Consider the following 27575-nt stretch of genomic DNA (forward strand, 5'->3'; position numbering starts at 1 on the left):
AGTTTTAGAAGGTATCTTTGCCTTTGGTTTTGCAGCTTTCGTCGGTTTGATATAAAAATGTTGAGGTCTGAATACAATCTCAGAACCTGGTGCCTGCTCAGCGGCTCCGGACCCATCCGAGGGGGATACATCCGTCGGTCAAATACCTTGAGTATCTTGCAGCATGCCAGACTCCACATGGGTGTCGGTAGAGGCCTGCGTCTTGAAGGTAGCAGGTATCAGGGGCTGCGAAAGCACCTCACTGAGTACTGGCGAACCAGCGACTGGCTTAGGAGAAGCTTCGTCGTAGGTTTTGGATCTCGACTGCCTTTCTCTGTCTTTTTCTTTGTGCTTTTTATGTACTCCGGTAGTTGGATTGCTATCCGATGACATATCTGGGTAGTTAAATATGTTTCCAAAATACTTAGATGCAAAAATATACTGACGCTTAATAGTGCTTTGGTTAAATCTAGCACAAAACCGACAGCCAGGCACATTGTGATCAGGGCCCAGGCAAGGAATACAGTATAAATGGAAATCCTTATGAGGTATTTGCTTCCCACAAGTAATACAATTGTTAACTTTTTCTGACATCGGTAAAAAGCAAGAAAAAAGTTTCCCCAACGGGGTACTTAGCTTTATTGAAGACTTCAGTTCTGAAACTCAAACGCGAATATTTCAGTAGTCGGCGACCGGCACTTACGAAATGCTTCTGCTTTGGGCACCGTGCTGCAAGAAAGACTCAAGAAAATGACGTCGGCTGCATGTTTTATACCCCTGATGACCTGATGTCATGGAAGAGATGATAGCAACCAATGCAGGAGCCAAGACTTTGGAATTCAGGCCAACTGAGGGCAACCTGCCAGCAGATTACCCAAATGTAATGACTGCAACAGTGAAACACGTAGAACATCAGAATATCCATTCAAGTAAAACAAAGCTCATCCCTGTCCATATTCAAATGCAACTTGCATCTACGGATGGGTAACAGAAAATGTACTCTAGGATTACCCCTCATGCCACTAATGGATAAAGGCACTTCTAAATGCTGCATCCCTTACATGGGTCCCTTCAAATTATCTACAGTATGATCACATTTATTCTCACTAGAGCTAATATAGAATTATCAGCCATGGGATAGTTAACACCAATCAGAAAATGTTAATTCAAGTACTAAAAGAGCTTGGAGGCTGTCCTCCAAGTGAACTTATGTTGTGTTAGTAAATAGTTTTAAAAAGTTGCCCTTTTTAGATCACTAAGTGCCCCTGTCACCTCCCCCCCCCCCCTTCAGTCTTCAACAGCTTCTGGCACCTCTGAGTGCATAATCTGCAAATGCTGATTTTTCAAACCATTACTTTTTTTTCCTAGCATTTGGCATAACACAGTATATGGGAAAGTCCACATAAAGACAGGAGTTGGTAGAAATATTGAAGGTATACATGTACTAAGTTAGGAAAGCAGCTACATTTCAACTGTTAGTAATGTTTTGTATAAATGAATTTAACTTCCAGCTATCAATGTTAGTAATGCTTTGTATAAATGAATGTAACTTGCACCTATCAATGCTGTTGTAATGTAAGACTGTGTTATGTTTCATAGTTAATTGCATTATCTTGACACATATCATAGCAATACTGTGTTATGTTGCATAGTTAATTGCATTATCTTGACACATATCATAGTAATCTTGCTTCAGAGGAAATATTTAATGCAGTGCAGAACACCCCATAACCCATGTAGATTCTGTCAGCTGATCAATGTGCTTGTTAATGATGAAGTTTACTAAAGAGTGATTGCCCTGCTTGTTGGGTGTGGCCACTTTTAAGTAGATACAGAACCTCTCTGGGTACCTTTTATGCTGTCAGCAGTAAATCTTCATCTACTCTTTGCTATTTTGCGGAGCCACTCAAAATATTGTAAATATTTGTTGTGTAACTCTTTCTTCATTAACCTATGCACCCTGAATCTGCAAAAGTATACAATAACAGAAATTTAAGTTATAGGTTTACTTGCAATGTGCTTTTGTTTTCTGCTTGGATCAATCTGCATTGTTTAACTGAATTTAAGTACCTCTACCTTGTAGGCAATGACATAAGCTATCATTCTTTTTTCTGTCTCAGAAAACCAGGTTCAGTCCTACCCTTCAGTACCTGACATTCGGTGATCGCATTGCCCATTCTATCACTTGTGCCACCAAAAGACATTTTGCTAGTGTGTCTCTGACTATGATTCAAAAGGGTCTTAGTTAACAGATTATGTCAAATAAAATATTTATATTCCTGAACTTCTGTTTTCTTTGTATTCTGAAATCATTTCTTCATAATGTTGCCTACACATAGCAGGACTTGAGAGGCATTAAAGTATATGCTGCTGTATAAATGTTTACCAGTTAAAAATACTGGTGATATAATATTTTTTATTGGATATAGTGTAATGACTTCAGAACAGAAGTAGTCCTTCAAGATACACATGACCACAAAAATGGAACAAAATAATCTTGAACTATTTAGTCTGCTACTGTCTGCTTTATTGGCTTTTATTTTAGTGTTATATTATCTGCACTTGATGATATTACCATTTATAGGCGGCAGAATTTAAAATGTTATTCTTTATATGTGTAAAAGAACAGAAGCACTCCTTCTGTATAAACATGACCACAGAAAGGGAACAAAATATTTCCAAACAGTTTAGTCTGGTTGGCTTAGTTCTTTGCTAGTCCAGACTATCTGTGGTTAATTGTACTAAGTAGCAGAAATGAAATGTTTTCTTTTATGTGAAGTTATAGCTGCCATGTGCTTGTCTTGCTACTGTACAACCGTCCATTATAAATTATAACTACTTTATCTATTACACTGAAATACCACAGTGGTGGTTATATGTACCATCCTGCTAGCATATATGGGGGCCATTTGAAACAAAAATGTGCAGCATACTTCTCAACTGTACAGATTTTCACAGAATGTCCAGATTTTTGCCTCATATTTTAGTCTGTTTCTCAGAAAATTGTGGTTTTTTGAGAAAATCATTGGCAATTATATCTCTCAACCTCTTGGAGCAAGAAATCTGGACAAAACCATAAATAATGGGGGGACAAAGGCACAAAAAATAGGGGCACCGGCATGTATTTCTGAAGGGTATGAAGGCTGGAACTCAAATATCTGTCATTATTTTCTGGCTTCAACCCTGAATGACTTGCCAAGGATTTTCCAGAAAACCACAATTTTCTGAGAAACAGACAAAAATATGAAACAACAATCTGGGCATTCTGTGAAACTCTGTACAGTTGAGAAGTATGTTGGCAAGGCATTCAGCATCAGTTTCTTTAGAAGTGACCCAAACTCAAATTTTGAAAAATAATTCTAGATACAGGTGTTGTAAGCAAAACATCAATAACAAAACTCAGTGAAAATTGCGTCAGCTACGGAAGACTTTAATGATGAAACTCTAGTAAGGGTCATGCATAAATAAATAAAGAAAGAAATAATAAGTAAAAACAGGTTCATTTCCACCTGTTGCCAAGTACACACCCCAAAAGTATACAGCAAACATGTGTGGTATAATATAATAATCTGGTAAGGATTGGATTTCACCATGATGCTGAATCTATACACGTATTTTTTTTTTTAACCGGGAGCTGGAAGAAGTCAAGCTGCCGGAGATAATATTTTCTCATCCTGATTCCCGAACGATCCTGGGTCTGGGATTCCAATTTCCACCATTCCAGGAGTGCAGAGTAGATACTGGGTAGACCAGACTCTGGTCTGCTGCACTGCAGAAAGTACTTCACTACTTGCTTCTTTCTGGGCTTGGCTTTGCTGGCAGAAGTTAATTTAAACTTTAAAACAACAGCTCCTCTACTTGCTGCTGCTGCTCACTGTATTGCCCTCCCTCCCATCTGTCCCAGCTATTCTAAATCCACACTGTTTAACATAATAATGAGTAATACATATTAAAAAAGTAAACACACACAGGTTGTGGATGGATGTTTATGTAAAAAAAATACACTTGCTAACTGCATGAGTGAGTGAACTTTTTTAACAAGGACCCAGGCCATAAGAGCAGAATCAGGTGCTCAACTAAGAACTATCAAATAAATAACTAAAAAGTATAACGTCAATCTGTGTTTTGGGTAGTTGAAAGTATACAAGGAGTGAAAAGAAATAAATAAATAAAATAAAACAAACAAGCCCTGCACGCTGTTTGCAAGTTATTCCAGTACGGTCTCCAAGTCATTCCTGAAAACTAAATGAGGATCCAACTGAGAGCTAAAGGGCCCGATTGTTTAACACTTCATGGCCACCGGCTGGATTTGCCTTCTACAACCTTGCAGCCAACATGCTGACAAGTGGCAGTCACCCACATGCAGTCAGGGAAAAGACAAAAGAAAAAAAGAGCTAGTTTAATAAATTTCAGAAGTATGTTTTCTTCACAGTTGAGAGGACTCCTGTCTGTTCTTTATGAATCTCTTGGGACCCCCTCCTCCGTCATCACCGCTCCAACTCCAAAAGTCACATTTACACTTTGCAAGAAGTTGTCAGTGGACAGTGGTGTCTCTCTTATTCTCAGTGACCCTTCTCCATGCTTCAAGTCCACTGCCTAGAAATAATGTTTGAAAGAAAAGAAGACAGCTAGGGTCATAAAATAGATGGCCTCATTAATACTGATCACTCTGCTTTGCTACTGTAAATATCTGTACGTGTGTGTGCAAGTGTGTGTTTATTTTTGGTTTTGCATTGGTGAATGAATGAATAATTCCTTGTACTGCCCGCACACAAATGAAGAGATAGATCTTCCTTTTTCTGACACAGTCCAGTCAGATGTCATACAATAACTTGTATACTCATTCCTCACTGGATAATGCTTTATAAATCAATCATGGCAGGACAGACAAATGACTGCAACCTAGAACCTACATTCATCTGAGTAATCAGTATTTTTTCAGCTACTCTAACAATTGTACTGGAAGGTTTGTGTCTTGATTTGACATACATTATGTTTATATTTTAGGTCTGGAGTATATACTATCGGTGCCCTCAGCTGTGTTTCTGTCAGACTGGCATTCTGCCTGACAAAGCTACCGCCATTGCCTCTGATGTCAGCAACAACTTCAATTTAAAAAATATATATATTCCGAAAAGAAAACAGGAATTAAAGGGACCACTCAGGAATTCGTGGCACCCCCATTATTTTGCACTCGAAACCGATAAATACCAAGGAATTCGGAAAGGTTGAGAGGTATGCCTCCAAGTACTTTAGTCCCTTGCATCTTTGCCAGATATATAGTAAACCTCTTAACCTGCCCTGTTTTGCAGTTTACTCCCCACCAACTTATTATTTTATAAAAGTATTCTTTCCACATTCCCCTCCCTAAAATTTCACATTTCAACTTTATGTTGTGAATGCAGAGTTATAACATGTATGCCCCTTTAATATAAAAGCTCTCAATAATCAACTTGCCACATAATAATCTCTGTTATATGTAATTGAACTATACTGCAGTCTGCAAGACTTTAGATTTTAAAAGCATTAGCATCTTCCAACACAGCCTCTATCCAATAATAACAGAGTTAACTAGACTCCATGCCCAAAGCACCGCACCTTACAACACAGTCACTGTCTGATCATCACAAAGTTAATCCAATTACATGCCAGGCAGGGCTCTTCTTTCCACAAAACGCTGCGCAGCTATGGCAATTGATTATTCAGCTCTAGTATACAGACGTTTTGGGAATCTACTTAACAAAATGTTATTGCATTGCACTCAGACTTGCAGCTAAAGTTTGTCTGGCTCATTTATGATTACTGAACATTACCAGTTTAACTTCTATGTTACAGCCATGTTTTTTATTTATGACTGGCAAGTAATCAATGAGGAACATATATTTTGCTGATAGGGAACTACGAGTCATATGTAACTAAAATGCAGATGTAATTATGCATGTGTACTTTCATTATTCTTGTCTCGTCTCCAGTTCCTTGTGTCTTATGATGCTGGAGGGACTGAAGAATGAATGAGTCACTAGAGAATGGTGACTTGATGGCCATAGGAGATGGTGGGCTAAAAAGAATGAGAAAAGAAAATACAAGATGTTGTGCAAGCTGGTGGACTAACGATCTTAGTGCCAATAAGTCCCTTCCCATCAGTGCAGTAAAGAATTAACCAGAGTTAGAGCAATGGTAAATGTAGTGTAACAGATGTTCTAAAATTTTGTAAAACACAAACTTAAAAAATAAAAACATCTGGTTTAACCAATGCAAGTGACATTTCCTGACCATTTGTACAACTTTGGTTTATTTCTTCTTTCTTTTTGAGAGCATTAAAAGGGAAAAATAGTGCATCATAGAAAAGAAATCCTTATGCTGATTATTGATCAAATGACCACTGCCTCAACTGCATTATTACCTTACCACACTTTTGCATGTTTCAGACTAGCAAGGGCCCAAATGACCATTGTTAATAAAAATGTCACTTCCACAGTGCTGAAGTGTTTTCCTGGTCCTCTGCTGGGGTGATCTATTTACAATGTGAGCTTTGGCACATGTACAGCTTTCAAATCTCCCTAACACAGTTCATAGCTGTTGTGGAAATAATGCATGTCATGAAGTGACAACATAGATTAAGTCAGGCAACATAAGTGATGGGGAAAAAGTGATGTAAATTATTTCTACATGTTTTCACTAAATGGGGTTTGCACATTCCATGCCTAGCACTGAGTGGCCAATCAGAATAAACCCGACAGTATAACTTAGGAAATGGAATGGTTGCTGTGATGTGAGATCTGCCACTAGTTCTCCAGAGGCCATGCCAGTTATGAAGTGGACAAATAAATATCACAGCATACAATTTAAAATGTTGGGTACATCAGATGCAAGAACATGTGACAGATGCAATTATTTCCCATTTGTTTGCAGGTCTCACCTTCATACCAACATTAGGAATGATTCTATTGTCCTTCACTGTGTCTGACATTCAGGCAGTTTTCTTCTTTTTTTATCTCAGTCTATAAAATACCACACTTCCCCACAGCAAGCTTTCATGCAAAAGCATCCTTTGAACAGTTCTATACTTTGGCTGATGTAAGAAAAAAAGAAAACAATCCGTTTAGATACAGTTGTATCCTTCATCTAACTGCATATGCACATCTGATAAGCCTACACTGGGTGATTGCTGTAGTGAGTAGCCAATCCATGAAGCAGCCATCTGCGTAACCCTCTCATGCACTCATATCATTCTGTTCTTCATTTTATCACATTTATTCAGACTTCAAGTATTTCCAGTTTATATTGTTTGTCACTTCAGCATGAGCTCCCTTCCCCATGAATTGAAGTTACATGGAGAAAGCAGCAGTTCATCATACCTCACCTGTCAAATACCTATTCCATGTATTCATTTTTATTTTATTTTTAAGATTTAACCTTTATAAGCTGTTTGGCAGAATTAATTTTATTTCTCCAGTATGAAAGTATAATGCATCTTTTATTTCTTCTGTTATACCTGGGCAAAACCATTGCAGTAAGCAGCTTCTGTGGCACACCCAGAGGTATATAACTCAGTGTTGTTGCCACTAAAGAAAAAAAAGGAATATAATATGAAAATGGATTACTGCAGTGATGACAGGGAAACAGAGATCATGTCAGGAGGAAGGACATGGGGGGGGGGGGGTAGTGAGGTAATGGTTGCATGATTCATAAAAAAAAGTCAAAGTAAATTGCAATGAAAGTATGAACCTTGAAACATATATCCTTCAACAGATTCTACACTACTCCTCTGTATGCACAACAAGGCTAACATAACATTAGGCCTACACAATAAAAAGGCTGCAAGAATAATTGATGAAATGAGATTTAAAAATTTAAAATGCCTTTAGTAACTTAACGTCAAGTACAAACCTTACTTACCAGTACAAGTGAACACAAGATTCAAGCAGTTTAGCAAGGGGTATACAGTGCAGGTCATGCCTTGTCTCAACTTATATTGAACAAATCAGTAGAGACAGTCGGGGGTGCATCCATGGCAGTAAGTAAAGTCCTGGCTCTTAATGTCCTGAAAACGTACTTGTATTTGTCCTTTTTTTCTTTTTCCATCGTATGTTAACTATGGATATGTACATTCAGACCACTTGATACAACAACAGTATCATTAAAGAATCACAACAAAATGGACTAAGTTTGTACAAAACGTTGCTTATCAGACTGAAATCTGCATTTCAACATGAAGTGTTGTGTAAAAAAAATCTCTGAGCTCTGTCACTGTTACAACAGTTCACACAGCTGAAACCTTATCTAGTCTCACTTGCCACAGAATACTTCTATCATAGTTGTTTCATAAGAATGAGTGTTAACAGGCAGAAACATCATTCTTGGGCACAGTCAGGCAACCAACAAAGTATAGTACATTACAGACGTCAACCTGTCATGATCTCATTGCACATGTCTGCTGTAAGATAATTTTATTAACATGAATGTGCAATGCAGGACAATCATTTAAGACAAGAGTACACTCAGAGTGAAGCACCAGCAGTGACCATCAACATAAGCATCAATCCCCCTTTGTGCCATTTTGGTACATGGGGTCAGGTGTCACACCAACTGTGACCACCACCTTCAGCCAGTGTTCACACTGCTGGATGGCTAGTCTTGCAGCACCAACAGAGAGCAAAGTTCCTTGACTTTATCCTTAAGCATGTAAGAACAAACTGTGTAAACACAGCAAAGCCTCACTGACAGTCAAGCAAAGCACACTGCATATAAAATATGTCAGAGCAAATCAATTCAAATAAACTAATATAGTGATACATTGCTTTATTAATACTTCACATTACTGTACTGCATTTGGAACTGCAGCTGAGTGAGGACGGCCTGGTTTATTTAGGGTAACTGGACATTATCTGTTCAAACTCTGGATTGCTGCCACTGATGGGATTTTAGCCTAGGATTTTTAACTAATCAGCATATATGTTTTGTTGATAGAGAATTAAGAGAGTTATATGTTAAGTAAAAATACAAGTGGAAATGTGTTTGTGTGCTGTAGAGTGTGATTTTATTCACACTAACAGAGAGGTTGGCAAATTGGAAATCCTATCTGAATTTCTATATGGCTTTATCATTGCAGGCTACGCTCATGATTTCCATTTTTTATTCCTAAGACACAAAAGATTCTAAGGCGGTATTCCACAACATGTATGCACTGTTTTTATAATGTAATACATCTAAAATCAAATTTAATGAATAGTGAAAATGTAGGACATAGTGATATGTTTGTATTTATCACAGAAGTAATGCATGTTAATTCTTATAGTTATCATGCAATATTTTATATTGTCTACTAATTATTCCTTTTTTAATAGCAGCTTCTGTTCTAAATTCTACTAAAAGCTCTACCAGTGCTGGTCTTTCATGTAGGACCCCGTAGTTCCTTTCTCTTTGCCTTCCCTGTTAAGGATTAATATCAGAGTATAGGCAATCTCTAACCTGCAGTCCAAGTACTGGGAAGTGAGACTGGATAAGCAATCCACAAAGAAACAATGGGAGGATATATGCATGTCTCCCAAAAATGCAACAAAAGCTAGAAGATTTAGGATTTTTGCTTGGAAATGTTTGCATAGATATTTTTATACCCCAAACAGACTACAGAGAATTTTTCCTCAGGTAGACAAAAAAAAAATCTAGAAGGTATGATGGGGAAAAAAGAGATAATTGTGAATATATTTTCTGGGAGTGTGGTAAGTTGATAGACTTTAAGAATTCTCTGCACGATGCACTTATCAGAGATGCTGGATGGGCAGATTGGTGTGATGAGGGAGAAGATTCTTCTAAGCTATGGTACAGAATCGGCATTGCCTAGACATGGGCCCTTGCTGTGTCTAATTATGGTGGCTACCAAAAAAGCAATTACTAGAAAATGGAAATCAAAATCTAAACTAATTATATTAGAAGTAGTGAATATAGTAACAGAGATAAAATAACTGGAACTGAGATCTTTAAAAAAGGTAGGAGCAAACTACATAGGAAAAAATGGGAATTGTGGGATGAATACATACAGGGGAGGAATAAGATTTAAAAGAAGGCAGGACTTAAACAAACAATGTAATGTTTGACTGAAAATGATTGGGTAGATTATAAGTGATGTATAATGTTTGCAACTGGGAGTGTGTCGGTATGGTATGTGATAGCAAATGCTTGCAAGTAGGATGTTGTCGGTGTGGTTTGTTTTCATTTATTTAAACATATAACTGCCTATGTTGTAATTTATCATTTAATAAAGATGTTTCTTGTTTAAACAAAAAGGCAAAAAATATGAGTATGTTAGATCTAGTAATATTGCAACGTCATTACCTACATCGATAAAAATGGTACATTTCTGAGACTGGCTTTTTATACTGCTTGTAAAATTGCTTTTTTTTTCATAGATTCTTACTAAGCTAACTGCCCTTGCGAGCCATTTTAAGCTTAGCCAATTATCCCTTGTGAGACTCAAACCTTGCATCTTGTGTTTGGAAGGCAAACACCTTAACCTTTAGGCCACCTTCCCACTAATATCATACACTATACCTGAGGCATTTGACATCTCCCTTAAGATGCTAATATAATTTTAGCAACAGTATTTCTTATGCATTATTAAGGAAGATATGATTCTTATTACTTAATATATTCAATTTTTTAACAGATAAGGGGATTATTACATCCCAGACCCTTTTCAGCAAATCTCTAAACTGGCTCACATTACAACATACATTCCTCATTTGAACATTCCAAGTCTTTGTGCTGTTGAAAGAAGTTGATCTTACATTCTATCCAATGAAGTTTTAAAGCATAAATTCATGACCATGTATGCTGTTCTACCGTCACACTCTGTTAGAACATAGTGCATTTGATGCTACTGTGCACATATCTTGTCCAGTTGTGAAAACTGTATCACCAGTTTGGTGAAGCAAAGTTGAGTGGTACATGATTTTCAGGGATACCCCAGCTACAAGGGCAAGAGTAAATGTAATACATATGCACAGATATTTCTCAGCATGCAGCACACTTCCAAATGGTGGTAGAAAACCAGAATAGATAAGAAATAGTGAGGCATGGGGGGGAATGAAATCAAACAATAACAGGAGGTCAGGACTAACTCTAGGCCCAACAGCTGTGAAGCAGAGAAGTTAATCCTCATTTGCAAATCTCTGCTTTAAAGAGAAAAAAATGTCCTTTTTGACAAGAGATATGTATAGCAATTTAACAGCAAAGTTTCTTACAGGTAATGCGAGCCAGAAAAAAAATAAATAAATAATTGTGTTGGAGTTTTAGTGAAAGAGCCATCACAATGGAAAAGCCTTGTTTAAGAAAGTCAGTAGTCAGAAAATTGCCTGCAGAACTGACTGCAATACTGCTCTTGCTGTAATATATGAGAAACAGAGCTGCAGTAGAAATAATCTGATGACAGAGTTTCCAGTGCAAATCAGACAAATAGCCATTATTAGCCCAGTTGTGCCTAAACTCACCAACAAAGGCAAAGAAACAAATGACTAATAAATAAGTAACCAGCCTTATTACAAGTCTTAGAGACTTAGAAGCTGGGAAGTTACAACTGCATTTTTATTTATTTACATGTAGGCATGTCACTGAAATCTAAAAAATGTTAGGGAGCTAGTGTGGAGTGATTTTTAATCAAATAAGTTATAGTTGAAACTGAGATCAGTACTATGTAGTGGCTTACTTCATAAGAAGTTACTAGGCTATTGGCCCTGAGGCCCTTACATGCCTTACATGCCTAGTCAAGAATTTGGCCACTGTTCAGCAGGGACACAAATGAGTTGATGAAAGTGGATGCATTCAGGATCAGAATCCCCGAACTGCATTTGACAAAAACACCTTGCCGAAAAACACTGTGTACATGAACTCTGACAATACACAATTAAAAAACGGGGGAAAATTCATCCAAAAAGGGAATCCCTTCTTGCAAAAATTGCTGAAAGGGTCTTCTTATGGAGAAACTCTGATCACCAAGACTTTATGTTTTGTCCACCAATAGGGTAAAGTTGAATGCTTCACTTCTAGCCATCACTCAGTTCCTGTAAACTTTCATTTTTTTCTGGTGGTATTGAAATAGTCATTAACCTTAGGACTGATGGAGCTCTGACTGCTGGCCTCAGCCAATAAAATTCAATAGGCCATTCCAGATGCTTCAGAAACCAGCAGGAAGGGATGTGTAGAAGCAAGCAGCTAATGCTTGCTCAGCCATGCATAGGCAGAAAGACAAGTCACACTGTGTAAATTCTGGATTGACTGCAGATTGCAATTCATAATGTAGTGACCTGCCAATCAGCATTCATGCACCATGACTGGGTTGCAATGGTAGAGCCAATTGTCTGCATCTTGGTATTTCAGGATCTCTGCTGGCAATATGCCAGCGGGCCATCAGATGGCAGGAAGTTAGAGACAAGCAAGAAAGGCCAATTCAGCTAAACATAAAGCCTAAGACACCACAGTTCTCACCTCCTATTGTAGTTAGAAGGCTGCACTAAGGCAACTCTCCCATGAAGGGTATCTCATAAACCAGGGACAATGTGGTCATAACATCCCTGTATTCTGACCCTTTCAGCATGTACCTCACAAAGCACAGGCAGCAGCTGGAGAGACCACAAAGGTTCCTCACCAGGAGAATCCAGGGCCTCAAACATATACCCTACACAGATAATCACAAAACGACACAGATAGTCTAAAGGCCCTGTGCCTCTACTCAGTCTCCTACACACTCCTCAGAGGTGGCCTCTGTCCGGCATACAAATCAGTTTCAGACCCCACCTTGATGGGACTGCTGCATATCTGCAAATTAAGCTCCCCTCGAGTAACCCACACTAGCGACCTCAACTTGGTCTGTGACATCAATAGGACTTGTTGGCAGGACAGATTTGTGTCCCAGAAACCCCCACTTCTGTGGAATAGACTCCCACTCCACATCAAGCACAGTACCTCATTAACCCTTTTTAAGCGCAACCTAAATAACTGGATGAGTAACAGAAAATACATCCCTGGGATTCCACCTATGTCCCTGCTAGACAGGGGCATTGAGTGCTGACTAGTTGGAACAAGGGCTAAACTATTGGCTAGGCTTGTAAGGGCCTCAGGGCCAATACCCTAGTAACTTCCTATGATCTTATGAAAAAATGTCAACTCCTCAAGAGTGCAGTAGGATATCAAAGGCAGAGCAAACCAAGGAGAGGGAAAAAAAGGATATTTTGGGCGAAGTTAGGGGGATTTAGAAAGTCAACACTGGAAAAGAGCAAAAATGGTTGCTTAACTTTAAGCCCTGTGAATTTTCTGGTGTTATAATAATCAGGAGGAAGTATAAAGAGAACCAGTGACTCAAACCTGAGACCAGATGACTAGTGATGTAGTCATGAACCTGGAGGTGCTGGTAAAGCAGCTTATGACATCACAAGGTGCAGATGCTGGTAATGCAGCTTATGACATCACAAGGTAGCACAGGAGTTTTGGCCCATCTTTACCAAGCTCATGAATCTTGGTGTTCCCTATTTCATCTTCAGCTCAAGAACTGTGTGACACCATTAGTGAGCTCATGCTATTTAATGTCACATACAGCATCAGAGAAGAACTCAGAAAATTTGAGACACAATTACTATTCTCATGCTGGTCAAGTTTCCATATGATGCCATAAAATAACTCCAATCAAGAATTATGGGTCACCTTTAATAACCCCATTCCACTACCTATTAACAGTTAATTTTACTATCAGAAAGAATTGACAATTTGCAGTAAATACGTAATACACAAAGGGTCAAGAAAGAAAATATTAAAATAGTTAAGCACTATAAAATGCATAATTAATACTAAAAAAACACTGCACATATATTCTTTAAGCTACTTAAAATGAAGAATATTTCAAAGACCAAAACTTAACCTTCTAGGGACTAATTTTCTCAGAGCCACCTTAGTCATGTGGTACAGGTGTTCCCCTTCAAGGTTTTCTGATAAAAACTTGAAGCATCCTTTATTGGCCCACACCCGGGGCCGGATTAAGGTGGGTGCTATTGATGCTGCAGCATTAGGTCCATTCCTGAAATAGGCCCAGATGAAAACAGACGGGAATTTTCTGGAAGCTGAACAGTTTTCCTTTGCTATATTAACCTCATAATAATTCTTAGAATGAAATTTGGAGTTCGACTTTCAGACGCCTATACACAGCGTTACTTATTATACAGTTACTATTACTCTTTGCGCTGTGACGTAACTATAACATCATTGTGTTTATTGTTAACCGAAGATTTCAAGTTAATGCTATCAATTTTACATTAAACAGTTTACTTTGTGATATCTTTTGTACTGTTTTGCACACGCTTGCTATGGCGTCTCAACTCAGTGGATGGGATAAAGTGAAAAAGAAAAGAAGTAGCAGAACAAGAAAAGCTTTTGGAGAAAATTCCAAAATTGAGTTCATACTTTGGAGTACAAGCATTTTCGTCTCAATCGTCTGCGTCAGATGCAATTGCGAGTTTGAGTGCTCCTGAAGACCAGGCCAAGCAAGATGAACCTGTGGAGGCAAGAGAGAATAAAGAGTGGAAAAGTGCAGCGGAGAGAGAAGAGGTGAAAAGAGACGCTATCGCTGAAGCACTAGCGCCGATGCTGGAGGCATTCACCAATGATTTGGGACAGTGGGGTGAAATCGACGCTGACACTCGAGAATATTGGGCCAAGAAAGCTCCAAAAGACTGCCAACACACTGAATTGAAGTTTGAAGAGAGTGCCAGATGATACCTAGGCGAGTCGTTCCAACGTTGATGCACAAAGACCTTCGTGCGTACGCATCCACTCAATGGCTAAAAATCATGTAGACAATGATTGTGCTACTCGCCTTTGACAGGGAAGGTGTTCTGCTTTGCATCCAAGTGGTTCGGCAGAAGTGCTGTTCAAGTGATCCAAGTTTGTTTCTGGCTGTTTTGATAACTGGAGGGCAGGCAAATCCAGAATAAAAATGCATGAAAGCAGCGATGGTCATCACGAGGCTATGTTGTCTTTTGCGAGCCGACAGAGGGAGGCCGGACGTGTTGACTACCTAGCCGCCAAACAGGTCACAGAAGAGCGGTGTTACTGGTGCCAGATTTTGAAGTGGCTCATCAACGTTCTGATATTCCTAGCTGAGTGTGGTCTTGCTATAAGGGACGCGGATGAGATCATAGGTTCCGCTCATAATGGTAACTACCTTGGCATCATTGAGCTGTTGGCGGAATATGATACTCTGCTGGCTAGCCATATTAGAAAGTATGCGAACTGCGGGAAAGGTCACATTTCCTATTTGTCATCCACAATTTGTGAGGAACTGGTGAAGCTCATGGGACAAAAGGTGCAGGACACCATCCTGAAAGAAGCCAAGGAGGCGAAGTATTTCTCTGTCTCGATTGACTTGACACATGATGTATCACGCCTCGATCAGCTACCAATTGGTACCTTCAGCCATCCGGCCCATTTGAATGGTACCTGACATTCATGCCTATGATGATGAGACACATGGCGGAGCAGATGGCTAGCATACTTCTGAACTTTCTGAAGGAAAAAGGCTTGGATATTGCTAACTGCAGAGGCCAGTCAGATGACAATGCGTCAAACATGTCAGGACAGTACAATGGTGTCCAGGCAATTGTGAAATGAGAATGTAAATACACTGCTTTTATTCCATGATGCAACCACAGCCTAAACCTGGTAGGATATCAGGGTGTTGAAAGCTGCGGTGGCTGTACCAGGTTTTTCAATTTTGTCAAAGGACTATATGTATTTGTCTGACTCAACATATTGCTGGCAGTGACTAAAGAATCACTGCACGCTGACACTCAAAGGTTTGCCTGTAACCCGATGGTGTGAACATGCAGATGCTGTCAAAGTGCTGGTAGAAGGTTAGAAGAGCATTCAGGAAGTCCTGGATGAGCTTGCAGTAGATAAGGAGCAAAAGGCAGATACGAGAAATCAGGCTGAGAGATTTTCCCCAAGATGGACGAACTTGAGACAGCGGTTATGGTGACTGCCTGGAATGATATCATTGGCTGTCTCAACAGTATGAGCATTAGCCTCCAAGATCCTACAGTCAACCTGAATACGGCAACTGGCTTGATGGCATCATTGGTCAACACGGTTCAGTTTGCATGGGACAGATTTGACATGTATGAGCAGATGGCAACTGAAAAGGTTCAACACGGCTAAAACAAGGCTGAGCAGCATCGAGGCTATAAGCGAAAGTGAATGCCTGATGAAGGAGCTGCAAAAAAAGCAGACCTCACCCCAAGGGAAACATTCAAAACTCAGATGTAACTGGTCATGATCGACAGTCTGTTAGCTGCAATGGAAAAGTGGATGAAGGCGCATGACAATATTTGTAAAACATTCGGATTTCTCTCGGAGCTAACATCATTGAGCATTGAGCAGATCAAGGATAAAGCTAAGAATCTTTTTTCCTCATATCCAGATGACTTGGAAGACACACTGGTGGCTGAGCTGATACAGTTTGCTGCATTTATGTGCACTCAGAAACCGGTGACTGTGAACAAATCAGCAGAACTTACCATGTACAAGTTTTTGTCATTGTTGAATCTTTCTCAGACATTTCCAAATGTTGAGATCGGGTTGCGCATCTATCTGTGCATGATAGTGTCCAAGGCCTCCGGCGAGCAGAGCTTCTCAAAGTTGGGAATAGTCAAAGGAGAGCTGCGGTCCTCAATGGGGCAGGAAAGGCTAAGCATGCTGGCACTTATAACCATTGAGCATGAGCTGCTGCACAGCCTTGACTTCACTGACACGATCGAAGAATTTGCACTTGCTAAGGCTCAAAAAAACAGCAATATAAGTAAGCAGCACTAGCGCAGTAGTAAGAGCGACAATATGCCTAGGTAGGCTAGGTTAAGTTGATCTGATTTAGCCTTTTCTGCATTAAGTGCACTTTTCAGACAATTGTTATTGAATGTTGATGTTACATAACTTGATGTTAATCTCAAGTTGTCGCGATAATATGTCAAAACGTCATTATTATTTATGTTCAATAAAGGCTGGCTGGTTGCGTCACGAGCAATTAAGGCTTCTTGGTTGGTCTGAGTGCGCATGTATGGTTAGTGTTGAATGCACATGCACCAATGCTGAGAAAGAATAGGCCCTTTTTGTGCTGCAGCATCAGGCCCAATTTGGTCTTAATCTGGCCTTGCCCAATCCTCAGACAACCAAGTCAGATACCAGTGTTCCAAAGTGCCTCTTTATCAAGGTATGATTTGAACTCTACTTCTGTATTCACTGTCTGTCTTAATACTGAAAAATATGATGTTTTAAAAGACATGCTTAACCTAGTATGCAAGTAAGCCTACTTTTGTCAAACAAGAGTGTGTTGTCATATTTGTCCAATGTGCTGACCCAGTGGCAAATGCTAAGCCATTATTAAAACAAAATGGCAGCCAAAGTGTAGCAGAGAGCTGTCGATTTTGTATGACATAACAAATATTCTTGTTATGCCAGTGTGTGCGCGCGCGTGTGTGTGTGTGTGTGTGTGTGTGTGTGTGTGTGTGTGTGTGTGCGTGCGCGCATATATATTTTACATGACTGGGATGAGTTTCTCTGCTATGTACCACATGAATGCTGGTATAATCTCTGCACCCCGCCCAAATTCCAAAATGAATTAAGCTGGTGATGAGAGAATGAATGAATGAATCATATTCTAGATGACAGTCTGTTAAACTAGATTAAAATAATTGTGATTGTATGTTGTATCTTGAGTGAAAGAACATTACTTTTAAGCAAATTTCAGTGAAAGTTCATGTCACATTTTTCACCTGTCACCTTCTCTAGTAAGAAATATATATTTTCAATTGCTGAAATAAATGCAAAACAGAAAAATATAAGTCTTTGCCAGCAAGTGACATACAACTATTTCTGTCATCTCAGGAATGAAGTTGCCTTCTGCACTCCAGACAGCTTCTATAATTGTTTACCCATTTATGAGTTTCTATATTCTCAATGTTATAGCTTCATGGTAGCTAAAGCTTTCCTAGTTGTCTAGTATGTTGGTCTACCGCTTACTGTAAAAATATTTGAAAACAAACACCTTATATGCAGGATTAAATTTTATGCAGATATAGCTGATGAACCTTAATTAAAACGGTATTGAAATTCCAATCTAATGAACATCTGAGCTATCACTCAATGAATGGAAATATGAGCTACTTGTATTTTGAGGAAAAGATAGTTCTTCAAATGAAGATAAGAAAATATACAAAAGGTACATATGTATGTGGGGGGAGGGACAGGGTTATGTCCTCTGTTCAGTAAGCTGAGTGTCTTGGAAAGGCAGCATAAGATGTTTTTTCATTAAGTATTTAATATTTTTTGTGTGTACATACCTTACACACACACACCAGACTTTCACACTACGCATACTTTGTCTCCCCACTGAGCACCTCCTGTCAGCTCACTTTCTGAAGCCATCTGTCTAAATTCTGGGGTTCCCTACTGCCACTAATATACCATGTGTCCTCTTCAAGAGCTGTCTGCTCTATGATTCATTCCAAGAAAATACTTCCTTTATAGTTCTATCTTACCATGGATGGATTTTCAGTACATCTCTCAGAGTCTGCACAACTATGACTTCCTGTCTATTGATCTCAACAGACTTTCTCAATAAAAACTTCAATTAATCAACAGCTGTTGTTTGGTCTGTCCTTAAAGTAGCTGTCTCTTTGTTTCTACATTAAGGATACTGTACATAGCTGTACTTTTCATAGTTCTTTTTTTTTTGGGGGGGGGGGTCTCTGCATCATTATACTTCCCTCACACTATTCCTAGTGGAAAGCTTACCTGTAGATATGCTGTTCATAAATATATTTTCACCATATTACAGTCTGGCTGTATGCAAATCAGCAATAAGTATAAAAATGAACATTAAAGAAATCAGCAATAAGTATAAAAAATTAATATTAAAGAAAACTATTTATAGGTCTTTAACACTGGCCCACTTCATTTAGTGGTCACTCTGCAGATTTCCCATGGCTATGGTAAGTTTATCACTGCCTTCCAGTTTATATCCTGCTACAGACCACCCTCCCAAAACCAGGAACCCCACTCGGCCTTCCTGAGAACACTGGAAAATATGAAGGTCTCTCCAAACACCATTATATTGGGCGACTTCAACTACCCAAACAGACTGGGAGCATTACTCTAGCTCCAACACCCTAGCCCAAAGGTTCCTAGAATTTATAAACTCAAATGCTATGTAACAACTTGTTACCACTCCCACAAGAGGGGAAAACATACTGGACCTGATCATCACCAACATGGGGACTCTATGCTCCAGACCAGAAGTGTATCCCTCACTGGTAAGATCAGACCATAAACTAATCTCACTGGATATTCACATCCCGACCCCACCCCCTGCCAGAAAACCACAGTGAAAAACTTCTCTAAAGCAAATTTTACACTCCTCAAAACTGAGGTGGAATCCTTCAAAGCCCCCGGGCCTGTGGAAAATACAGCCCAGACGGCAGAATCCTTTATAAATGCATTCTATGAACACCTTCAGGAATGCATGGATCATGCGATCCCAAATAAAACCAAGACCCAATCCTCCAAAGGCAGACGTCCTGTCTGGTGGACCCCAGCCATAAACAAACTATACAATAGAAGGAGGAAGCTACTAAATGATAAAGCAAAATCCCAAAAGGGAAGGCATCACTGATCAGTATTAGCAAAAACTACGGGCACACATAAAATTGTCTAAGGCCAGCTTCGAGAGAAAAATTGCACAGGACACTAAGGATAATCACAAGGCTTTCTTTAGTTATGTTAGGAACCTGGGTGGTAATTCCCAGATATGCTCAGAATTTGTCCAAAATGACAAAAATACACGAACCCACAGACATTGCCAACATCCTAGCTGACAGGTTCAGCAAACTTCTCCCCTCCCACCAAAAGGGCAAATATCTATCCCAGCAGAGTGCTGCCCCTGACATCTCAGATGCTCAGGTAAGAGCCGCCTCTCCAAAGCAAAAACACAGCATCAATGGGACCAGATGGTGTCCCGGCTCGCCCTACATGAACTCAAAGAAGAGCTAAACCCAAACATAAAACTACTGTTCAATCTCAGCCTTACTACAGGATATGTGCCCAAAGAGTGGCGTGCAGCAACAGTGGTCCCTCTCCATAAAGGTGGTGCCTCAACGGATCCTGGAAACTATCGCCCCATAAGCCTGACTAGCTTGGTCTGCAAAGCTATGGAAAGGATCATCATGGACCTCATAAATAAAGATATTGGGGACCTACAAACACTGGATCCTACCCAGTTCGGCTTTGTTAAGGGCAGATCCTGCCTCTTAAACCTGGTTGATTTCTTTGAAACAGTCACCAAGGCCATTGACGAGGGAAGGTGGTCCACACAGCCTATCTGGACCTCGCAAAAGCCTTCGATACAATACCCCACTCGGGCATTATAGATAAGCTCACCAGCTTAAATATAAACCCCTATGTCACTAGATGGATTGCAAACTGGCTCAAGGACAGAACCCACATGGTTAGAATTGCTGGAGCCATGTCAGACTCCAAACCAGTTACAAGTGGTGTCCCACAAGGCTCAGTCCTGGGACCTCTCTTGTTCGGTATATATTTCTCGGAGGTACAGGCCAACACGGAAGGACTGTGGCTGACCAAGTTCGCAGATGACTGCAAACTGGGTGCCATAATCGACTCTCCAGCCGACACAAGCATCCTCCAAAAGGGCCTCATAGAAACAGACAACTGGTGCCAGAGCCATGGCCTCAAGCTAAATGCCAAAAGTGTATAGTCATCCCCTTTGGCAAAAACAAAGTGCCCACAAATTACCACATAGGTGGAAATCCATTAAGTACAGAAGAAGTAATTAGGGACCTGGGGACCCAAGTTGATAGCAATCTCTCATTTGACAACCACGTGGCCAAAGTGGTTAGAAAAACATTTTATATAGCCCACCTAATCATGAAGGGATTCACATCTAGATCAGGGAGGTCATCGTGCCTCTTTACTCATCCCTCATCAGGCCCATAATTGAGTACAATGCCCTTTTGGGATGTACCTTACCAGACACCTGCAGCAACTGGAAAGACCCCAAAGGTACCTCACCAAGAGGATCAAAGGGCTCAAACAGATGCCATATGCTGCCCGGTTAAAGAAACTCCAGCTCTACTCAGTGGCATACCGCCTGTTCAGAGGAGATCTGTGCCTGACGTATAAAGCCATGTCCAACCCGGAATTAATGGACATGCTGCACCTCAGAAAATCCAAATCTCATCGAGCTACGCACTCGAGAGACTTGAACCTCAGCACTGAAATAAATAGGACATGCTGGAGGGACAGATTCATAACCCAGAGGCTCCCTTCACTCTGGAATAAAATCCCAGTCCAGGTTAGGCAGAGTCCCTCATTGACTCTCTTCAAGAGGAATCTTGATGAGTGGATGGGAGATCATAGGTTTACCCTGGGTATCACTTCTGTGTCACTGTTAGATAGAGGCATAGTATACTAACCTCGAAAAAGGGCATAGCAAAATAAATTTAAAATGGGTGGCGAAAGCCAAACACATTCTGGCTAGGCTTATAAATGCCCTAGGGCAGATAGCCTAGTATGAACCTATGAACCTATGAACCTATGAACCTATGAACTACTAAAGCAGCCCCAGATTGGATAAATATAGAACTAGTCAGTTTGTGATATTCTGTAACATCTGATACAATTTTTACATGTCTAGAGCTTAACAAATGTAATGGCTATGAATCTTATGACCCAAAAGCCTATATGCAACAAGATTATTTCTGTAGGAAGTTGATGAATGCCTTGCTCTTATCGTAAGGGAAAACCCTTAGCCAGACTTCTAGGAGGAACTTTATCTCTGTGCTATAAGTGCTGCATGTATGCTTACATTTTATCATTTTGTATTACTATATTGTAAATATTTCATATTATTTTCTAATGACTACAAAAGATACACACACCCAAACCTCCCTCATACTACAACACATTTATTTAGTATATAGATAGACAGACAGATAATATAACCAAATAAACCTGCATTCTGCTGCTGAAATACATCTTTCCAAAAAGGCTTCATTGTTCCCCAAACTCAACAGACTGGATGCAACAAAGGCATGTGTATACATACATAAATGCGCACACACACACACACACACACACACACACACAAAACTGCATGGCTTTACAAAAAAATCATAGGACTTTAACTACTGTGTTACTTTGATATAGAAATGCAAATACAAAAAAAAAACAAACATGCACTCATCATAATTTACCTGAAAGTCCATAAGTGTTTATTAAATTGCAACACTACATTTTGAAGATTTTTGCTAAAAATGTAATTCTCAAAGAAGAATTGTGCCTATGTATTAATTACTACAATTGAAACATTTCATATTGTTTTCTAATGCCTACAAAAGATATTCTGTAATATACCTGGAAACCATCCAGTCCTTTGTAGTGAACATTTAAGCACTGTAATACATTAAAACATACAAGTGACAGCTGCTTTATTCACACACTGTACTTCCTTTCACTTCCTAGATCAATGCCTCACACTGTCTTATACCCAACATCAGAGATGTCTTTACTAACATTCCTGTTCTGGGCTGGAATTCAGCATTCATTCTGCATTCTAAGCACTCTGGACACAGAAGACCAAATGCTAGTTTTCAGTTTCTCGCCTTCCTTAATAAATATTGTACTTAACATTGAATTTGCAAATATAGATTTACTTTTAATGATAAAAACAATATTAAGAGTGTTGGGAATAATGCATAAAACATACAGTTAATTGACAGAAATTATCACTACCGCTCTTAAAATAATATGTATGTGTGTGTGTGTGTGTGTGTGTGTGTGTGTGTGTGTGTGTGTGTGTGTGTATATACGCACATGGCTGCATCTTTGTATTTTATAAAACATACATTTCTAACCACTTCCTTGACATTTCTTTTTAACTTTGTATTCTCTTCTACATTAATCATGCATTTTTTCAGAGATACGTACAGATCAAGAGGGTTCATATGCTGCACTTCAAAAAACAAAATACTATTCAGAATAAACTGTAAACACTTTGTAAAGATTTCATACAGCAAACCATTCCTCCAGCAGACTGTGTCACAGTACTAAAACTATTCCAAAATAGAATCTACCTTATGAAGCAGTGCCAATAAACATGTGGGAGTGAAGGATACCAGAAAACATATACTTCTTAAATTACTGGTGCAACTTATCATCAGATAGGCATGCTCTCCCTGACAACCTCCTAACATTGGCTAGTGAAGGTAATGCAATACAGCACTGTTATTCCACACAAGACAGCTTCCAGACATTGACCAATGGAGACATTGACACGGATGTGTTAGCCTCAATTCATCACCAAGAGGCATCTCCACAACTCAACAAACTCACAAATCACAGAGGGAGAAAACAGAACTTAGACCCAGATAATTAACATATTAGGCACTCCCTTATTACCTGCCACCTGTACTTTGACATGTAGGAACATCAAACAGCCTTTCTTTATACACTTGTTAGGTTCTGTCATGCCTAAACTGAGCAGGATAATCAGAACTGCATACCTACTTGATTTGTTGAATATGAAATGCTATTCAACACCCATTACTATCTTACCAGTAAGTACACTTAGTTTAACAGCACAAAAATACTGTGAAATGCACCACCTGATAGGTATTTGTCCAGAGATCATGTGCATTGCCTTGTTTCTGTACATATAAACTCCCTCTTAATAGAATGCACTGCAAATCACTTTCAGATAGTTGTTGTGGACAAGATAGACAGATATGATATCTGGACCGCTAATTATCGATTGAATAAAATGTTCGGTATTATGCTTTAGAAAAGGATGGTCTAAATATTTACTCCAGCAAATGCACTGACAGCCACTCTGGATAGAGATTTACATACGAAAAGTTCTAACAAAGTAAAAGTGACTATACTGAGTAAAAAAAAACTGACCAGTAGTTGGGACATCAGGAACCCACTTCAGTGGTCCAATCTGTCTAAGCTGAAAAGCAGTCTTTACTTCGTGACAGCTCGGCGATTTGTATCCATTTATCGCAAAGGCATGTAAAAGAAATAGCAGCATCCAGAGCTGGGAACCAAACTGTTGTAAAACAGGGGACATCCTTCTTATTTCCCTAGCCATATCCACATCTCAGTGCAGGTAACACCCGATAAGAAGCAGTGCAAACCGGCTGCAGTTTATGCAATCCACTGGCTCTTTAATCCGTTGAAAGTCCTTTACCCAAGGCAAGCAAACGCAAGACCCTCAAGTATTTTAAATGCACTGTTAGCAAACCATCAATTGCAGCGTCTTTTAAAGTTGCAGAAGAATATGTACCAGGTCGCTGATTAGAGAGACTTAACCAAAAGCTGCTGTCCGCAGCTATTCCCTTCTCTATCTCTCTAACTGTGGCTCAGCTGAGTATTTTTTTCTTTCTTTCACTGGCAGGCCAGCAGAGCTGAGCTCATTGGCTTGTCCCGTAATGACAGTCGGGGAGACACTGCGTTAAGGCGGCACCTACTGCAAGCAACGCTCTCCAAATATCAACACGATGGGTCTGCAGCCCCCTCCCCTCCACAGAACGCAAGCACCACTAGTGTTAGCATAAAACCGGCCGGCAAACACGGGAGCTCTTTAGGAAACCTTTAAGAAGTATATAACTCCAAAGGCTAGGTGGTCACCCCACCACATCTTGGCACCTCTCCGAAATGCAGCATTTACTTTGATATACACAACGATTTATTGCACATTCATTAGTAAAAACTGGCATGGATGTGTCGCAGCATATAATCAGATTGCGTGAGAGTAAGCACCCTCAAGTTTCCATGAGAGTTCCCCATCATTATTTTGCCAGCTGCACACCTTAGACTTAATAACTCCCATACGATAACAGAGTTTCACGAACTACAGTGTTAAAGTTTTGTATTGTAACAGATGCTGGTGCTTGCTGGTGGCCGCTTGTATTTGATTTCATTTTCTTCTGAATGCTGTTATCCCCACATTTCTCAACTGTCCAGATTTTCGCAGACTGTCCAGATTTTCGCTTCATATTTTGGTCTGTTTCTCATAGCATTTATGGTTTTCCGATAAATCACTGGGGTGATATGAGGATTGAAGTCACTAAATAATGACATACATTGAAGTTTCGAACTTCAAATCCTTCAGAAAATACACTTTAACACACCCTGTGACTTTAGCAACTTTCTTGAAAAATATATACAGACCACATCAAAACAGGCTAAAGTACAATTCTTTATTACGGATAAACGCTTTCTCGATAATACCGCTTCATCAAACCATAAAATAATCTTTAAAAACATATCTTAAATAAAAGAAACCATTAAAACAGTCACCAAAACCATCGGTAGCTATATGAAACAAATTGACTATGTGATAACTGACGTGCCCTAAGCATAGGTTTTAAAAACACAGTGGTGTTTAAACCAGATACTTTGTATGCCTGCAAGGCAATCAGCATGCTCTATTCCATTATCTAAATATCCACCTCTAGTGTTATCATACACATTGTGTGCTACCAGAAAAGAAAGATTATCATGACCTGTATAGGCAATTACATGTCTAGCGCATTACAGTCGGTCTTTTTTAGGTATATAACCTTATTTTCCCGGTTAAAGTTCGCCACAGCAGAATGCCGGTCCGCTAATGATTGGCAGTAGATTTTTACGATGCCGAAGTGCCAGTCCGACGCCCAACCTTCAACGAAGGCACGCCCATTCACGCATGTCTTTCGAATACCACTCGACCGCGGGGAGGACATGCAAACTCCATATAGAAGACGCCCCAGCCGAGAATCGAACGGAAGAACCTCTTGATGTGAGGTGACAACGCTACTGCTGCACCATCACCTAAAAGCTCTCAACCTTCTGTCTCCAAAATGAGGAACACAAGACCTCATAATGTGGAACAAATGGCCAAAATGTGGAACACATACTAATGGCTTAGTAGCAACTTCCATGAGGAAGGTCATAGGGTTGTTAAAATAGGCTAGTTTTACTTATAAAGGAGATCTTTTGGTGAATTAATATGATTAATTTCTATTTACTATGGATTTCACTTAAAAAATCACTAACACTGAATGTGTGATAGACCCTTTCAATGTTGAACTTCGAGGAACATGAACTTTTTAAGACCCCAAATGAGGTACTTTCCTCATAATGAGGTACACTTGAAAGGCATGCATCACCTTGATGTTCCAACATACGATTTCTTAACTGTCTACTAGTTTTTCCAACATAAAAATGAGAGCAATCCTGGCATACTGCTAAATAAATCACGGCCAAATTTCTACACTTGGCATGAAATCAGGATTCAAATTTACTTTCAGTCACTGGATGAATAAAACATTTTTGCATGCAGATGTACTTAACAAGCCTTGCAGTTATGACATGACAAAGCACCCAATCTGTCCGAAGTCAAACCATGTCCATTTATTCCTGCTCCATCTCCATAGCATAAAAGTTGGGTTTAGATCCCACTATAGCTTTCACCGTATCATCTGATAAGAGAATGGGCCATAACAAAACAAAAATCAGAATGTTATCAGAATACTTAGAAATCACCTTAGAAGTTTTGATTGTAGTTTCTCTAACAGATGTGGTTAATTCTCTGCCCTACCCTTCCTTTCTTTATCACTCCTACACACTCCTGCGAATCCTTGACTGGACTATGTTTGCACTATGTTTGCATAAATATGTTCGGGGTGCATGCTACTACGATGTAACAACCCATTCTTCCAGCATGATTTTCTATAGAACATAGTGTTGGGACCCCCCAACATCGAACACAGTGAAGGGTCAAGTTATGCATGTCTTCAGGCTACATAATGACAATGAGTTATTTGAGCAGTATTGTGTGATCTGTTTAAAGGTTTTACCCATAGGGGCTTTACATCCAAGGATTTGCAAGTGTGTAGGAGTGATTAAGAAAGAAAGTAAGGGTAGAGCAGCCCCTTATTACTCATCAAGAAGGAGATAATTAACCATGTGTTGGAGAACTACAACCAAAAGGTTAAGGTTATTTGAAGTATTCTGATAACATTAGTTTGTTTTGTGATGTTATAAAAAGAAACTGCCCCATTCTCTTATCAGATGATAAAGTGAAAGCTGTAGTATGATCTAAACCCAGTTTTATCTTTAAGAATAATTTCTCTTTAAAGTGACTTTTATGCTGTGAAACAGGAACAGGAATAAATGGATGTGGTTTGACCTCGGACATTCTGGGGACTTTTCCAGGTCGCAATAGCAAGGCTTATAAGTACATCTGCAAGCAAAAATGTTTTATTCATCCAGTGACTGGACACAAATTTGAACCTTGATTTTATGCAGACTGTAGGAGTTCAGCAGTGATTTATTTAGCAGTATGCCATGATTGTTCTCATTTTTATGTTGAAAATACTAGTAGACAGTTAAGAGATCATATTTCGGAACATCAAGTTGATATACATGAAAAGACTGACTCTAATGCCCTAGCTAAACATGTCATTACCTATACAGGTCATGATAATTTTTCTTTTCTG

The 27575-nt window shown here is 39.4% G+C and overlaps 1 protein-coding gene across 3 annotated transcripts in view; it reads right to left on the bottom strand.

Moving 5' to 3' along the window:
- Positions 1-24501, bottom strand: part of GPC5 (glypican 5) — a 4047478-nt gene extending 4022977 nt beyond the window's left edge. For 2 of the 3 annotated variants that reach the window (XM_044070105.1, XM_044070104.1), the window contains exon 1: positions 23992-24498. In XM_044070105.1, coding sequence (XP_043926040.1) covers positions 23992-24181 — 190 coding nt within the window. In that variant the 5' untranslated portion in view covers positions 24182-24498. Of the gene's footprint in view, positions 1-23991 lie in introns of all 3 variants that reach the window. The other variant, XM_044070106.1, reaches the window with a different exon arrangement.
- Between the last annotated feature and the right edge of the window lie 3074 nt (positions 24502-27575).

This window comes from Protopterus annectens, chromosome 4.part1, assembly GCF_019279795.1.
Source record: "Protopterus annectens isolate FY-2018-M chromosome 4.part1, PAN1.0, whole genome shotgun sequence".
NCBI lineage: Eukaryota > Metazoa > Chordata > Ceratodontiformes > Protopteridae > Protopterus > Protopterus annectens.